General features: G+C 39.9%; 1 protein-coding gene across 1 annotated transcript in view; it reads right to left on the reverse strand.

Annotated features, from left to right (window-relative positions):
* CPNE4 (copine 4) overlaps positions 1–18,366 on the reverse strand; it is a 242,934-nt gene that overhangs the window by 87,564 nt on the left and 137,004 nt on the right. The window contains exons 4-7 of the mRNA XM_075054924.1: positions 15,082–15,153; positions 11,160–11,234; positions 4,742–4,825; positions 3,751–3,840 (exon numbers count right to left, since the gene is read on the reverse strand). Coding sequence (XP_074911025.1) covers positions 3,751–3,840; positions 4,742–4,825; positions 11,160–11,234; positions 15,082–15,153 — 321 coding nt within the window. The remainder of the gene's footprint in view (positions 1–3,750; positions 3,841–4,741; positions 4,826–11,159; positions 11,235–15,081; positions 15,154–18,366) is intronic.

Genomic DNA, 18,366 nt, shown 5'->3' on the forward strand with positions numbered 1-18,366 from the left:
GCTGGGCATGAGAAGCTGAGAAATCCTTGACTTAGTCTAAACACTACTTAGCAACAACTGAAAACATAAGTGTGTTATCAACATTCTTTGCATACTGAACTCAAAACGTAGCACTATACCAGCTACTAGGAAGACAATTAACTCTATCCCAGCTGAAACCAGGACAAAAGGCCAAGACTTCAGAGCTCCAAATAGCCTACAGAGGCAAGCCAAAGGTACTGATGGTTGCAATGTGTTTGCTGTTGTTAGGAAGTCTCCCTCCATTTGCAGAATTTCCACAAGCTGACATTTCCTGCCAAGCGTTTCTGGTGCCTCTTAAAGCCTTGACTTAGATTATGCCTCCCAGAGTATGCAAATAAAAACAGCAGGTACAGGTATGAAAATACCCAGCCTTATGCAATTACCATTCACAGTGATCAAGCAATCCTGGTGAGAAGCTGATGCTCAGCAAGGCATCTGGAATACACTAAATCTCCCCACGTTAAATATGGCACAGGGAATTCTTCCAACACTTAGCAGTAACATATTGCTATATACTTTATGAAGTGAAACAAAGCAACTAAAGTAAAATGTTCCAAAATATGGTAGGGTGGAGACTGGAATGCTTATTCAATGTAAATTCAAGTATAAACATTCATACAGTGTTAAACCCATCACAGATACTTCGCCTCTACTTCTTATAATTCCCATTCTTCTGTCCTGGCTGCCATCAAATTCCTAAGTTACAGTCCATATCGAAAGCAAACAGAATAGTCATCTGACAAGTACTATATGCTATCTGTCAAACATAAGTGATTTTGGGGGCTGCTCTACCGTAGCGGCCTTATCTTACATCCACCAAAAGGTATAAAGGGCCTGAATTTTAAAGAGCTTCAAGCTTTTTTCTTATTTCACAGCCACAATTAATTTTAAAATATTTCTGCACTCATGAATGATCTGGTGCAAATCTTACTACTTTTAGCTTTTCTGCAAATGCCTGAACTGCAGCCTCAGGCAAATACTCAGATATCTAAATCAGGGCCTGCAAATACTTGCATACACAGATAAAAACATGTATTTTCCAAAAAAAGGAAAAAGATATCCTGCAGAATCAAGACTATTTTGGAAACTGTCCATAGGTTCATAAGAGCCATCTTGCCCTGGTTCTCTCCTTCACCCATTCCTTCACTGACTTTCCCCTCATCTTTACAGTCAGCCCTAAAGGACTATTTTCATCCCTCTTCACTTCTCCCTCTTCAGCCTCTCCTTTGGCAGTATCATCTGCAGACAAATTTGACTACTGTCTCTCTGCTTATAGCTCAAAGACCCCCTTTATTCCCAGACCCATCTTCTCCTGCCCAAGCTGAAATCTCAGCCTTTCTCACACTTTCGCACCTCAATTTCAAAGAGATTAAAGCATGTTTCTCCCTCCAGAACCACATTTCTCTATCATTATGGACTTGCCACTTGCTCTGACATTCTAGGCATCATGTTTTGTTTGCATCACTTCCTAGGTTTTCTCATCTAAGTGGTTTAAAGGCCTCATATACACAATGTGGTGAAGGCAGTGCTGTCCTAATTCTGCTTTTCATTTGAGCGGCAGAAATCTGATCCATCTCTTGCCTCAAACCTATATAGTTGCACTACTATGGGATGTTACCCAATTCAGTTTAAGCTACCTCAAGAAGCAGATCCTATAAGGGCAGGCACAACTGATTGCTCTTAGTGACTGTCAGGTGTAAGCTGGACTAGGTGATCTGGGACCCTGTGCCAAGGAAGAGGCAGGGTGCAACCTTCTGCATCTGGTTGTGTAAAGTGCACCCTCAGAGAGGCTGCGTAACACAGATAATCTGTCACATTACATCTCTTCTTCAGCCTCTCAGCATCTCACAGTTTGACTATACCATATTCTCTGGCATTGCCCCCTTCAGTTCTGCTCCCTTTCACCTTCACAGAATGCTGCAGCAGCTACAGTACTCCCACCTGCTTTAACCATCTCACCTCTGTCTGTATGTCCCACCAGCGGCTCGCCCCTCTCTAATACATCAAAAAACTTCTCATCTTCCCTTTCCAAACCTTTCATAGCTCACTCCATTCAAAAGCAAAAGCTTTATAAGGAAATCTATATTGCTTACACAACACAGAGTAATTTACTTGTCTTCTGTGTTTCAGGCAACTAACTTACAGATATTTAATCTACTCAGGAAATTTATAAAATTGCAGCCTCCCAAGATAACAGTCATTATCCTGACACTTCACACTACTGTCATCCTACACATGCTACAATAAATAACTCCTCTACATTTCTTCATTTGCATTAGAAATCCTCTTCAGCCAATACTGTTAGTTTTGTTTGCAGTTTAAAATGGAGGCTGTTCTTTCCCTACACCTCATTCTCTATTTCATCTGCTACAACTCTGTTTCAATCCCACTGGACATGCAAACACAACTGGACTGACCATTTACACAGCTAAGGGGTAGATAGAAGGATCTTTCACAACTGCTTCCCTGTAGCACCTGAGGTGCTGAGCTTCAGTCCAACATGTCAGATGCATCTTGGTCTGGCCTCCTAAGTATCCTATGTTCCATCTACACCATCCTTCACTTTTCCTTGCTACATGTCTCATTGTTTTCTCAAACTTCCTCGCTCTTTTGGTACTTCTTTTGTCCTTGGACTCATCTTGTTTGCCCAACTGTGCCACCAGGTACACAAACAATATATAAAGATAACCATTCATACCTGCGTCTTCCTTGTGCATCCCCAATACCATACAAATGTATACATACAAACACTGTGTCAGTACCACTGATGTTCCATAACAACAGTGCTAATTTTGTGAAGTTATAAATCACAATCAGCATGACGAGTATAAATCCAAGCATTTGTAAGACTCCTTTTTACCTTTTCCACCCATTTGTGGCATGCATTGTAACATGTAGACACCAGGCATTTTATTTTTTCTATCTGCACAGCACATCTTGCAGTCTGTAATGAGTGAAAAATGACAATGCCGCTTCTGCAGGGTTGTGCAGTTATAATGATGAAAGAAGAAAGGTTTGCAGAGACAAGGAAAAATTTTTATTAGACGATTTTGTATGGTAAGAAAAAAAAAAAAGACATACTTTTGGGTCCAGTGTCCTTTCATCAGGTCCAACTGGCTGAACAGACATTTTTTAATTTAGGATTAACCTTAAACCTGATTAGAAGATACGAACAGTTGGATTCAGCCTTGATTTAACCCAAATTAGCTACAAGAAGATGAATTTTTCTACACAAAGCTCCAAGTTCCCAACCATCCATCTTTCTGCTGACTAGTAACACTGTCATTACAACGGCACATGTCTTTTTGTGGCCACCCTATTCTTCAAATATAATAACAGATCTCATAATTCAGTGTTTCTTTTACAGAGGGTCTCCAGACATAAAAGTGAGGAAATAGTAGTTAAAATGGTGGCAGGGCTGCCACTTCCCTTGAGTATATTTCCACCACTTAAATGATGCTGGGTCAAATTATCCAACTGATTGGCAAAAACAGCCCCATCATTTTTTGAGGTTACTGTTAAGGAGTACAGAGCGTAACCTACTGATTACAGTGGATTACCACTTCTCTGCATCCTTAATTTGATTGTGGTAATCACAAAGCAGCTGTGTGATCATCTTTTCCATCAAAGAAGAGGGCAGTGCAGAATAGCAATCTCTAATTGAAAAAGAGAGACAAAGTTTTGTTTTCTATGAGTAAAACTATTCAAGAAGTAGAAATGACTTCTGACCTTTAGCTTGCGGTCCTGGTCTCCACTGCACAGAGAATTTACAGACACTTTAAAGGTCTTCCAGGCTGGATTTAAGTTATTCATCACAACCTGCAAGTGAAAAGAAATTAAGGGAACCCTTAATATTTGCACATCTCCAAACAGAATTCTAACAAGAGCCACAATTCTCAATACAGTACATTCACCAGAAAGAGAAGAAAGCAGAGCTCAGCTGGAGGTTTGCATAACAACATGCATGGGATATGTGCCCTTGAGCAACCTGCAGTCTGCAACACTCCTCCTTTGGAAAGCCCCAAAAAGGAGTACAGGTGGGAAGGGGACCCATACACAGATCATGCTACAGAGATTGCCCCAGCACTGCCATGCTTCAGTGGGAGTGTAATTCACAAGGGAAAGGTTGTGGAATACATCCCTGAACTGGAAGCCATGGAAGTGATGCAGGTCTGGGCAATGGGGATGGGCAGCATCAATTTACAGACACATAGTCTGCCTTGCCAGGAAGACAGGCTCATAACACCGAATACCTGCCACAGCTCCACCCTGTACTACCTAAATGCTACTTTTTAGGACAGTGCCAGTCATTACCACAGGAGCAGTAATGACACTGAAAACAAATGTAAAACACCTAGATTACAAATCTCTTTAGCACCATCAACCTGGGAGGAGGAGATGAAGATGCAACATAGTATTAATGGAAAAATATGATACAGACTGTAGCACGGTTTGGGCTAAATTTAATATGTATAACTCATGACCTTCAAACAGTATCTGCCAGTTTAATTAAATTTGGATCTTTGGCTTCAGTACCATCTTCCTTTACTCTCGTGCATAAGTCAAGACCTGTTACCCACAAGTCAATAATTACACAAGAGATAGATGTGGTTTTAAATGTGGGTGCTTGCAATACCCTTTTGTGACATGGGAAGCATGATCTACTCCTCCTGACAGCCCACCTGTGTCCTTGGAAAATAAATCCAACCCTATTCCTTACCTCAGTCCTGTGTACAAGTTGTTGGGTTGCATCATCATTAATCCGGAAAATCTCCAGAAAAGGATCAGATTTGCTGAAAAAATCCTAAAATAAAATATAGGACAGGTTACTCTTGAACTTCTCTTTCTTTGGGCTTTCCAGGCACAGTGCACTGGTGCTTCCCTGACTACTAATGAAAAAGGAGAGCCAGCATGGTTTTAGTGAGACCTCTTGGGTCTCTCAGCAATATTTCATTCTTGTCCTTGTTCCACAAGGATTTCCATGGCACTGCTGTTGTTCTTAGTTTGACTTTTCAATCATGGCAGCCAGAACTGTAAAATGTCATTTTACAGCCTTGTCCCTTCTTACACCCAGTCCAGATACCTCAGCTTTAGCTCCTTCATCCACCTAGCTTGTTTCTTTCTGTCTGCATACCTGTTTGGTCTTTTGACACCAGTTTTATCACGCAAGGCCCTTTGAAGCATATTCTACAGTGGGGTTGAATTTCACCCTATTTGCCCATCCTCTCAAGACAGAAGTTAATTGGCCAAGACATTGTGCTGCTACCAACTAACACAAGTACTGGCAAGATGGATTAGAGAAGGTTAGAGAAGCAAGTCCTCTTTAGGCTGTGATAACATGGCCCATGTTATGATGACAAACAGAGCATGAGAATGCAGAAAATTACTTGATATCTCTAAGTGCAAGCAAATCTGTGACAGACATTGAGCTTCACATACTCACTGCACTGCAGAACACCTTTCCCTAGTCTTGCATCCAGCTAACAACCCTGAGCGTTCTTACACAAACCTAAATAAAGTTGCTTTCTACAGCGTTGCTGCAGTCTGGCCACAGCCTCTTTTGTTTCAGCAACATCTTATGTCTTCTGGCCCTACTGGCTGGAGGGCAGAAGAGTAGCTGGGCATTAGCCCTCCACAGCTGGAGGGGGAAAGCTGGCTAATTCAAATTTCTAACTGTGCAATGCTGCGAGAGAAGGATTCAAATGTACTCAGCCCATTTTCTGTAGTTTCAACTCCCTTATTCATTTTCCTCTTCAAAAGAGCCACAGGATTAACTTTACGCATATGAATATTATTCTTCTCTATTGGCCATATCCAAAACCACAGACCTCCATATCAATCTGGGGAAGTCAGGAATTCTGTTCGCTCTCCTAGTGTTTCTATAAAAGCGTTAGTGTAAAAATGACTGTAATATGCATAGTTCTATGATTTTCTCCTCACCAAATGCCCAACATAGTTATATTTGACTAGCTGGACAGCCATTGGGATGGGAACAGCTTTGGATAAGATGCTAGCCAAAGTCTGGGCACTTCATTTTGGTCAAATTTGTCTTTAGGTCATTTTTACAATTCCACAACTGCAAAACAAGCAAAGAAATCAGGGCTTTCAAAAGAGACACCTGAATTTGAATGTCTGGAGAAGGAAGTGAGTCCTTAGGGACCATGAAGCCTTGGGCAAGGCTCAAGCAACCTAAAGTCTTTTCCATGCCCTAAAGATGACACCTATCAGTGTTGTGTTCAGAGTGCTGTTCTGTGAATTATCTGTATCTTTTCCTACTAGACAAAAGGTAATGGTACGTTTAGAAACTGATGCAAAGCACGTGCATATGTATTTGTTAAATCTTACCACATGGAGCTCTGAACAGCAGAGCTGTTATGTTTGCCTATTTGTTCCAATTACATGGTTACAGGACATTTAACATAAGAGTGTGTAGAACCAGCACAAACCCCAACAAAGTCTGTAACTCCAGAGTTTGCCTCAAGGCCCTGATGTAGATTTAGTATCTAGACTCCATTCAGCACTTGAAACTGCTAGTATATAGGGGGCTTTGGTAATCAAATTCTGCCCAATTACTACTGCATAACAAAGAGAACAAGCAGAGAGTGAGGGTGCTGGTTCAATCGTAGTGACACCAAAATCCAGAGTGATAGGGTTAAAAAAGATTGAGCTGCCTCTTCTCACATATAAGTATATTGATTGAAGCTAAGTAAAAGCTTAATGTTAACAGATTCTTTATCAAACGCAAGTTTGATAAGAAAAATTATCTGAAAGAAAACACCTCAAAATGATGCATCCAAAGAATGCACCCTGGAGTGCAGAAAAATTCAGAAAGGAAACCAGGATTTTATCTAAGACTTAAAATATAGTATCATCCCCAGCTGAGTGTCATGAAAGCTAAAACAGCAAATCAGCACAAGGGGAGTAATTTTTAATATCTGTTTTTAACTACCAAGGCAATACCACCTAAAGGGAAAGATTTTAATGCTGGATGATAGCTTATATCACCCCTCTGTCCTGGTTTCAGCTGGGATAGAGTTAACTGTCTTCCTAGTAGCTGGTACAGTGTTATGTTTTGGGTCCAGTATGAGAAGAATGTTGATAACACACTGATGTTTTCAGTTGTTGCTAAGGAATGTTTAGTCTGAAGTCAAGGATTTTTCAGCTTCTGATACCGAGCCAGCAAGAATATGGGAGGGGCACAAGGAGTTGGGAGAGGACACAGCCAGGGCAGCTGACCCAAACTGGCCAAAGGGGTATTCCATAGCATGTGACATCATGTCCAGTATATATACTGGGGGGAGTTGGCCTGGGGGGGAATCACTGCTTGGGAACTAACTGGGTATTGGTCAGCGAGTGGTGAGCAATTGCACTGTGCATCACTTGTTTTGTATATGCCAATCCTAGTATTATCATTTTATCATTGTTATTATTATCATTATTAGTTGCTTCTTTTCTATTAAACTGTTCTTATCTCAACCCACAATTTTTATTTTTTTTTTCCCCCAATTCTCTCCCTCATCCCACCAGGTAGGGGGAGGTGAGTGAGTGGCTGCATGGTGCTTAGTTGCTGGCTGGGGTTAAACCATGACACCCCCCTTCAATGCAAAAACAAAGCCTAATTCCTTTCAGAATGAAGGTACAAACAAAAAAATCCTTCAGTATAAATGATGTTTCGTAACAACTCAAAAATGATATGTACAAGAAACATTTTATTTCATAGCTATTAATGTTTTCAAAGCTTTGCATTATCTCACAAGACTATCCTTTGGAAGAAGAATAGCAGCAATAAAGGTTTAATGTTTTGATATTTTAATAATGTTGAAATGATTAATGTAATGCATTTGCTAGTGGTATAATGCACATTGTTCTTTCAGTATGTGCAGCAGTTACACAGTAATAACACAAATACCTGGCTTAAACTTTAAAAATTTAACTACCTCCATTTCTGAGCACCTAGTTTGACACATCTATTAGTACATTAATCTTCAGAGCATGACACATTTTAAAATTCAGGTTTGGGGGTCAAGTCAAAGGTCCCTCAGAAAAGGGCTGAAGTAGCTGAAAGACAGTAATAATTTTGAAAATTCTTCAGCAGCAAGACAGGGCATTTAAGGATTTTTTTATAGTAGTAGTAGTTTAGGACCAGGGAAATATATAAAAAAGCAATATTAGCTTGTATTTTGCAGACGTTTGCTGGAGAATCTTTCCCAAGCAATGAGAACTGCCTCTCTCAGAACAGGAAAAGCAGTTTTCCTGCTTTAGTGCTTATAATTTATTATGGCTACCATAAAAATGTAGCTGCTTGTTATGGTAATTGTGACACAGCTATAAACGCAACAGAACCTTTCCAAAAGTTACTGTTCCACTGTGAATTGTTCTCATTGGATCTCTTGAAACAAAGATGTGCCATCTGAGCTGACTGGCTTTCAATAAAACATGAAAATGCAGTTATACCTTCCAAACAAGCACTGCAATAAAAAATATAACCTTTATCTCTGCAAAGTCAGTTAACTAAAGGAAACTTTCATACCTGTGACTTTCCTAGAGTTTTTTGCTGAATCTTTCAGCCACCCCTCCAGGAAAAATTGAGTAGGCTTTACTTGTTTTGTGGCTTCTTTAAAACACTTGCAGTTTTATGTGGAGGGAGTAAAAAAAAAAACCCCAAAAACAACAAACATATCCTGCCCCTTAAATTATACCAACAAATTTTGTTTAATCTGCCAAAAATCTGTTGTTTACATCTTCTTCCTTAGTGGAGGACACTCATACATTTAAGGACCACAATCTGGATCCTCTTTCAAGGAGTATTCCTTTAAAGGGTGGAGGAAGAAAATTCCTGTCCATTCAAGATACCACGGATGGTAATGGATGGAAAGAATTTACTTTTTGTTTTATTCTTAAAGCACATCCAGAACCTCCCTCAACCCCTTTATCTGCAAGTTGTGAGACAGTAGGATTCAAGTTGTCTTCTGCCACCACCACAGCTACCAGTGCAGGAACCCCTGGGGTTACAAAGGTGACCCTGTTTAGCAGAGCATGAATGATTGCTTCCACAGGCTTCCTCTGTTGTTCAGGAGACTCCAAGGCCCGTTCCTGCCCGCAGTCTGCTTCTCTGATGTTACATCCCTGCTCAGGTCTTCGCTTCTCTGAATAGGGAGAGGCATGCAAAACCATGCTTAGGATTTTACAAGATGGGCTCTTCCCAATTCTCTGATGGTTTTTTGGACCTTTATATGACACCTGAACACTCATGCTTTTTCACCAGTGGCTGAACTATGCAATTTAAGTAATTTCAAACCTTATTAACAATAATTACTAACAGTGCCTTGCATCTACTGACGTTGAAGTTCATTACAAGCCATACCAAAAGCCATAGCCTTTTCTAGGGCTACGTCTCTAGCTGGAGGAAATGGAAAGACTTCTTTCAACTGTAATAATATTCCAGTGATTTTCATCAGCTGAAGACAGGAGTTTTGATTCAGATAATGACATGATGAGTCATTGCTTGAGTTGCACTCTGCATCATCCAGGAATTTTTTATTAGATGAAGCCCACCTTTACTGGACATGTTAAAATAGCAAGAATGACAATATTCTTGCAATATTTCAGAATGATCCTCCTTAACTTATCCCCATAAAGTGTTTCAATCACTCTCTAAAGCTGTTGCCCAGACAACACTGACCTAGCTCAGAAGCACATTCTGGCAGTATCCTTTTAATTTATACCAACAAGAGCCATAAGCAATCATAATATTTACACCAGATTACATTTTACATGTGTGGAAGAGGAATGACCAAGTGGAGTCCTATTATGTTGTGTATGTCCTTTCCTTTTCTCTAGATATGACAGCATGTGGAACAGGAAGAAACTTGTGTACAACTTTGGAAACGGCATCTAAAAATGGCTGTCTAAAGAGAGGTTGTTAAATCTACATTTTGACACCTAAATAAATTACACAATTCAGAAACACTAAGACTCCAGCAACTCTAAAGGAAGACGTAATTCATCTTTCAGATGAGAGGCAAATTCAGGCCCTGATCATTTATGATAGTTAATCCTGAGCACAGTAATGTTATTTACCTGTATGTTCTAAATAAATTCTAGTACTATTAATCTTTCTGTGTACTTTCTGCTTGTCTGAGTTTTTCTGGCAGTTTCGACCAAAAATATTATTCATCAGTTAGGGTCTGATTTTGAAACCCTGATGTATCTACCCAAAAGTACTCTCACTGATTTGATTTTAAGCTACTCGCATGTCAAATGTTTACAACCACACACTTGGAGCATCAGAATTGTAAACTTTTGTATAGTGTTACCATATGTTTCTAACTAGAAGCAGTTTCATATATAAGGAGGGACTGTATACTAATGGTAGATACTGTGATGCAGTATAATTGTAATCATCCGATCTTCAATTATATGTAAAGCCGTATTATTTAAAAAGGGTCATAGTCTTATGACATCTATTAATTATAGAGATATTCCCCAGACTACCACAAATAATTATGTGTCTGCTATTACACTGAAATAACAGAGAGTGTGCCATACAAGCAGTCATCTGGATTTGTTGGGCTATGTGTTGCTTGAGGTGCTTATATATATATATTGCTAAACAACAACAGATATTTTCAGAAAGAGGTAGTCCTTACAATGAAGAGTAGGGTTTGAGTCAATGGAGAGATTTCTTATTAAAGAGGGAAAATTTTTAAACAAATATGCAAGAGTCTTTTTCTCACATTCAAGCTACGTTTTGTTGAACAAAATGTATATCATGACTGAGTTGTTATGAAGTTTTCTAGCTTTATTTTAAGATGCTTACTTCAACTATAGCATCTTTGACTACTTACAGAAAGCTCACTTCTCTAAGCACTTCTGATCTGTGGCATTTTAAATAATTAAATTGTCTTCGTTATAGTGTAATTAATTCATCTTGGTTTTAATTAGATTCCCTTGAGGTTTTTTTTTTTTTAATTTTAATTACTTTGCAACTTGAGGAAAGCCTCATCATGAACATTCATCTGAAATCTCTGATGTGTTTAATAATATAAGGCAAAAAATATCTGTCAGGGAAAATCTCATCAAATTATATTTACAGGCATTCTTATATCTTTCAGTAAGGTTAATATCAAGCAGCTTACCTTGTCATCCAATTTCCGTGCACTGAATGAAAGTTCAACGTAGTCATCATTGCCAGACAATTCCTCGGCAATCACCTAAATGGAAAGCTACATTTGAGTTTTGCATGGTGTAGTGAAAGGGGAGAAAGATGCCATTTTCCAGCATGAAGACTGTAGACCCCATTAGGAAACTGAAGTGTGGTACAAGTTCATGTTTCTCTTTGCAATCAGGAAGGGCTAAGAGCATTCAGTGAATACCTTGCTTAGCTGATGGGTGTCACCTTGTTAAGCCTACAAACCTTAATCACTTAGTATCCTGTGACAATGCCTTGTCAATCATCTGTCAATGCACAGACTTCAACATCCACCAGGGATCCTTTTCCTCTGACCACATACGTTTTTTCCTCAGACAGGACAACAGAGAATTCCGCAGTCTCAGTGTCCAAGGGGACAAAAAAGCTATAAAAAAGTTGTATTATTTGGGTCTAAAGCTTAATTATTTTTATGCTGCTTCAGCATCATTTGGCAAGCTAAATGGAAAAAGGAGTGAAGTCACCTGTCATTAGTTACCATGAAAGGCACATTTACAGTAGGAGAGTTCTCCTGTTACAGTTTTTCTGCAATAGCTACATTGGCAAAACCATTTACTGTAGCCTGAGTCAGAAGAAAGTAACACTAAAATAATGGACTGTGATTCTTTCAGATGGCATAAGCTATGCTGATAATGATGCCAGTCACTGTACTGTGCAATGTTCTTAAAAAAAACCAAACCCAACAAAACCAACCAAAATAGCCTTCCTGACTAAGCCATTAAAATGCTTCAGTGAAGAGAAGGTATTAACCAAACCGGGGATATTTCACTGAAAAATGGTCTTTGAAACAAACCACATTACATTCTATGTGACAATTACAAAATCTTTCCCTATTGTAAATGTTCTCTCCAGAGATTAAATTGCCCAAAAGAACCTGTTTCCTGGGTGTTTCATAGCCACGGCCACACACTTGGCAGCCACGTCAGCTCCCCAGACAGGCTCAGACTGTCTCCACTGCACAGACTCCAGGCCCTTGGGGAGTCACTGGGACACCCCAACTATTCTTCAAACCGGCTGAAGGCTGCTGAAGTTAGAGCTTCAGTAGGAGCACTGCAGTGTGGGATGCTTTCACTGCCCACATACGCAGCTCCCAGTAATTAGCCAGGCTGTCTACAGCCTCAGTAAACTTCAGTATCACTGGGATTTTTTTAAGACCTTTTTTCTTCCTTTGGCAGAAATCAGCTTAGACTCTGCATTGGGCATAACTGGCAGGGTTTTGGTAGCAGGGCTGCAGTGGTGACCTGTGTAGGGAGGCTGTGAACTGCCCCGTGCTGGTCACAGCTGGCTTGGCAGCAGGTGGCAGCTACCAACTACACCCCAAAACCACCAACCCATCAGAGGGGCATATGGCACCTCTGTATGAACATATTTAAGAAAGGGTGGCAGCTGCTAGAGGCAGGAGGCACTAAGGAAGGAGAAGTGGGAGGCCTGCGAGGCCACCCCGAAGAAGATCCAGGAGGAGGCATGTAGCAGGGGATGATGTTGGGGACACAGCTGGAGATGCAATCCTGGAAGGAGGTGCTCCATGCCAGAGGATGTACCACCTGCAGGTAAGCCTACACTGGTGCAGGGATGCCCCCAAAGGGACAGTGGCCTGTGTGTAAGCCCATGTGTGTAAGAGCTGAGAAAATTAGTAAGAAACGAAGAGCAGCAAAAAAGAAATCACTATGCTCCAATTCTGACCTGTGCCACCCATGACCTCACCAAAGAGACTGAGCATAACATGTAGTGAAGGGAGTGGAGACTATGAAGGGGGCAGGAGAAGTCTCTGAACTGAACTTGAGCCCAGGGAAGGGTGAAGAAAGGTGTTCTCCCAAAGAGTTTGTTTATCATATTTGTTTCTCAATACCCAAATCAGTAATTAAAAGTTTACGTTAATTGGCAATGAATTCAATTAAGTAAAATTCCCTGAGTCAAGACTGTTCTGGCTGTGACACCTCACAGCAGTGAACTGTGGTATTTCCACATGCAAAATATTCACATGCAGCCATGTAGGGACACAAATGCTTTACTGTGCGTTGAAGTACCATCACACAGGCACATATGCGGTGTTTCATATGTTTCAGGCAAATGTGAGCCAACTGGAAATTTGGCCCATAGAGTCTGACACATTTCTCCTCCATGTAGTCTGATGGTTTAAAGGATCATAAGCTGTTTATGACCAACAGTGCTCAGGGATTTGCACAGCAAGTTTCACAAATTTTTAACTGAAAATAATGAACCCTCTCTTACAAAGGTTGACTGACTTCTAACTGGAGAAGCTGAACAATGTTCTGTTTTCATACCACAGCCATATAATAAAATCATATTGATGAGACGTTACACAGCCAAAGGGCTAATAAAATTCCAGCAAAACATGCTGAGACACGAACTTTCAAAATCCTATGAAAAACTCATAATTCAGTACACTGAACAAGTTAGGAAACCAGTATTTGTAACTTCCATACTTGACAGACACCTGGTATGTCCCCAGGTCCAGAAATAACATTTTGACTTATTCTGTTGAGACAGCAAACTTTTCACACAGTAATTTTTGTCTAAGTTCAGTTTTCTCCCATTCAAGTAAAGTCGACTTGCTCTTTCGTACTACTGGCCAGAAGCCAAAGCAAGTAACTAAGGTCCATATTTCATGGTTATCATCCAGTGTTAGGCCAGCAGGGACTATTAACTCATTTTCTCCCATCTTCTGTATATCACAGAGCATTTATTTTTGCCAGACCACACTAGTAGCAAGCCTAACAATTTTAGTTGAACTAGAGCATTTGTGTTTTCACAAGACTAAACTCTGTGTCCCTCATAGAACAGGAGGGGGGTCCAGAACACCATGGGGATGAACGAGATGAAGTATGCCCAGATAATCCCAGCAGACAAACCACACGAAGTTATTTAGGGAGCAAAACTCTCTCCTGGTTCTATTCAGCCAGATGAGCAGGGAATCCCTTTCCAACCCCAGACCAAAAATGAGTTTACCTTATGCATTTAAGCAAATCCCTTCCCATAAGACATCTAAGAAAGAAAATTCCCTGGGCTCTCAGAAAGCATTATTTCTCACAATCTGCTGTCTCTTCTGTGGCTGAAGGCAGAAAAAAAATCCAAACAATCAAGCCAAAAGAAACCCATCTGGCTAATTGCACATAAAGCAAAAAAATCCTTCTCAACCCCATGAGGCAACAGAGCAGAGGTCCCCAAAGCAGAATATTTTATTATAGTCTTTGTCTTAATGCAGAGCTGCAAATGTCACAAGCATGCTAGGTTCAGTGCAGACAAGCTTGATCTCCCAAACAAGCCAGCAAAGAGAAAGATGAAAGAGAGGTAATACATTGATTTGCAGATTTCAGATACACATGGGGCTATAACTATCCAGTCCGTAATTGCATTACAACACAGCTAAAATACCTAATCTCATCAAGCTTCTGCATTTGGTGTTGCTGGGTGCGTGTGTGTGTTTTCTGAGTTGGTTTGTTTGGTTTTGTTTTTTTTTAGAAACTGGAAAAAGCCAAAGGCCAAGAAACATCAGACTCCTTTGTGTGTCAAAGAAGGTCAAAATTAATTTCTGAAGGTTCTAGACCTTCAACTACAAGTAATCAAACAGCACAACTTTCTTGCTGTCATCAAAGTACCTTAGTAGTAAATATGGTGGCTTTTGTACAAATCGTACATTATTTGTTGCCATTTCCTTACAACAAGCATTTGTCAGAAACAGTACAAGTCATCTGATAAATAAACAATTTAAATACATTTCTCAGTCAAGGGTTGTTCTGGTGACTTAGGAGGATGCTTTTAGGGAGAATTAGTCACATGAGATATTTCTAAATAACAGGAAAATAAGAGTGTATTTAAGACTGACTTACTGTTATGGATGACTTTCCTGCTGTGTTCCCATGTTTGAGTAAGGACTTGGAGAGTTTCCTCTGAGAAACAATCTGCACAAAAATAAAAACAAAGGGAAAAAATTAGAATCTGTAGTAAATATGTGGCTTATTGTGATTTCATTTTTATGTTGCCTTTTTTTTGGTATCAAGATAATGTCTTAATCCATGATCAGAGTTAGTACAGTAAGACCACAACTGAGAAGAAAGGTTCCCTGGGAAGCCTGCAGACAGGATGCAATGGAAGGACAAGCAGAATGGGAAGAACACAATTCTCCGAGTTGGACAGAATAGTGGAAACCACATCTTCGACTTTCCTTAATTGTTGCCATGATTGCAACAGCAGGACAAAAGTAAGCTTTAGACTTAAAAGACAGTAAGAGGGGAGCTGTACACAGCAAATCTATCAGAGACGCCTCCAAAACCCATTTATTTTTATAGGAAATTGAAATCTATTTCAAACAGAAGGCTTTTCTTTTATTTCAAAATATCTGCAACTCTAAACTCAGGACAGAAGCAAGCAATCTGCCCCATAGTTTTAGTTCCACAATTGTCTCCTTTGCTTACCAGGTAACAGACCTCCACTAGAACTCAGCATTGCAAATGAACTTGTCCATTGACCAATTTATAAATGTACTTCAAAAAAATGTTATCAGAGTGGCACTGACAAAAGATGTTATTTCCCATATCAATAATAATTAAATTTCCCTAACAACCTTGAAACATGTAAAACTAGACCAGTAAAAATATTTGAAAAGGAAAAAAACTTACAATAATGCACAATTAGTAAGCTACAGTGATGTCCTACTATATTAGGTCCTTCTCTGTAAAGTTAATGCTGTATTAAAGAATTTATTTTTTAATTAGAAAACTGCAAAATGTAGACAGATGTAGAAGTAACTCCAAACACAGCTTAAGAATCACAATTAATATTATTTTTAATGTGACAGTACTGCAGCAGGATTGTGCTGCACAGATACTGAGCAAAATAATTCTGCTCTAGAAAAAGCCCTAACCTCTGGAAAGCGGCTTTTATACTAGAAACAGTCCTTTCCCACATCCATCATTACTTGGACAACTTCAATCTGGATGGCTGATCTGTAACACTTCAAATACAATGATCCACAAATGGATATCTTTAGCAAAATATGTGGAAGTATTAGTTGTAAGAGAAGCAATCATCAAGAGAAAAGAATGGCTCCAGGCCCTTCATTAGAATCCTGGGCATCATACATGTCAGTAATAAACCACATCAGTAGGTAATGGTCAGAGCCAGAGGAGTGTGCAATGTGAATTCATGGGCAGGCAAAAAAAATGCTGTGAGACAAGAGTGAATAGTACGTAAATTTTAGCCATGGGGAAACATGTTTGTCCTGCCCATCAATTTGCTGAATTGAACAGTAAAGAAAAGCAGCACCTCAGATTATCCTCAGCTACTGTCATGACAAAGGCAGCAGGACAGAAGCAAGTCTTAAATGGGCTTTAAATGTGAGATAGGAGAGCTATCACAGGGCTGGACAGGACATCCAGAATCACTCTGTCCAGCTTCTTGGTCCTAATGCAGGACTGGTTACACCGGGGTCAGCCATACCTGACAGATGTGTGCCTAATCAGCTCCTAAAGATATCCAGAGGTGGAGGGAAACACCCTCCGCTGGCAACTTATTATGGTGTTCATTATCCTTACTGTAACTATATTTTCCTAATAGCTAACTCAATTCTCTGCAGTTTAAGCCCATTATTTCTGTATAATGCATCATGAATAAATGAAACAAACCTTTTCCCTTCCTCTTTCAGGCAATCTTTATATCTGAAGACTAATATCAGCTCTCCACAGTCTTCTTCAGACTACAGAACCCAAGTTTGTTCTATCTTTCCTTTTTGACCAAATTTTCTAGCCCTCAAACCATTCTCGCTGCTCTCTGCTGAGACCTCAAGGACTGGTCCGTATCCTACTCTTAAATTAATGCTCAAAATTGGACATAACACTCCTGGTCCTTCTATGCAAGAAGAGCTTGTGTCTTGCAAGCTATGCTACCCATACACTCCAGAATTGCATTTGACTTTAGAACACCATGATACTGTTAACTAATGTTCATTTTATGACCATTTCAGATTGCCAGCTGTTTCTTACCCTGCATTTTTGCAGCTGGCTATTACTTAAGTGCATAATTTAACATTCGTCCTTTTTGGACTGCCTTCCACAAACCAGCCTGCTGCCATCATCTCACTCACTTTTCCAAATTAACTTTTAGATTTCACCACTAGTATCGGTCAGTGGCAACAACAGACAGGAGTACAAGTAAGATGACCAGTACTTCCAGGATTCAGATGTCCTTTTTCTTCCCTATGATCTTGGAAAGATTATTTGCTGTGACCCCTTAAGTCACTCATACCTCTGTTTTCTTGCCAGCTAAACAGGTTCAAGTACAAATTGTTGTGCTCCTGTGAACTGTGAGGTGCAATTTAAAAAACCTTGTTTGAGATTCTCATATGGAAGGTAATACAGAAATAAAACAGATTATTCTTAATAGATAATTAAACTATGGGTGCTGTACCAGCCAGACAATGAATTATAGCAGCTGGGGAACAGGGCCCATTTATCTCTATGACCTCTCCCCCTTCCCCAAGACGCACAGATAACTTTGTAAAATACACTAAGCTCTTCCACTGAAAGGGGTGGGTATTGTGTACCAGAAACCTCTTCAGATATGTTACATATAAATACCCCTAGTATGAGAGGATGGGAACCTGTCCTTCAGCTAGCCTCCTTTACACACAGCAAGACTTCTCCCCCTGAACTACCCAAATTCCTATAGCCCCCTTTGCTGCTTTGGAAAGCATCCCAGCTTTCAAAAGGCATCAGGCAGACAGAAACCTGAATCTTGGGAACTCCCATGCAGGTGGCAGATAGGCGGCTCACAGTTCCACAGAAGATAATTTATTCTGACATTCTCATTAGTAGATCGCATTAATAAGATTCACCCTCTAAGCCATTAGCATCATTGTGACATAGTAGGCACTCTGCATATGTAAATACGTGTGTTTGGGTGCACCCATTTACCTGTTGTTAATTAAGTGGCTAGTAAAATGAATCTTGCATCTGGCAACAACGTGCCAACATCATTGCCTCAAACCGTAATTAGCAATTTAGGATCTGCAGACTATCGTTGCAATAACTGTCAGGGAATCTATTTTCCTTAGCAGTAAATTGCCCTTTTTGTTCGTGCACTGTACAAACAAGCTCTCATTGGTTGAAAGAACCACT

The sequence above is a fragment of the Buteo buteo genome, chromosome 2 (assembly GCF_964188355.1).
Source record: "Buteo buteo chromosome 2, bButBut1.hap1.1, whole genome shotgun sequence".
Lineage (NCBI taxonomy): Eukaryota > Metazoa > Chordata > Aves > Accipitriformes > Accipitridae > Buteo > Buteo buteo.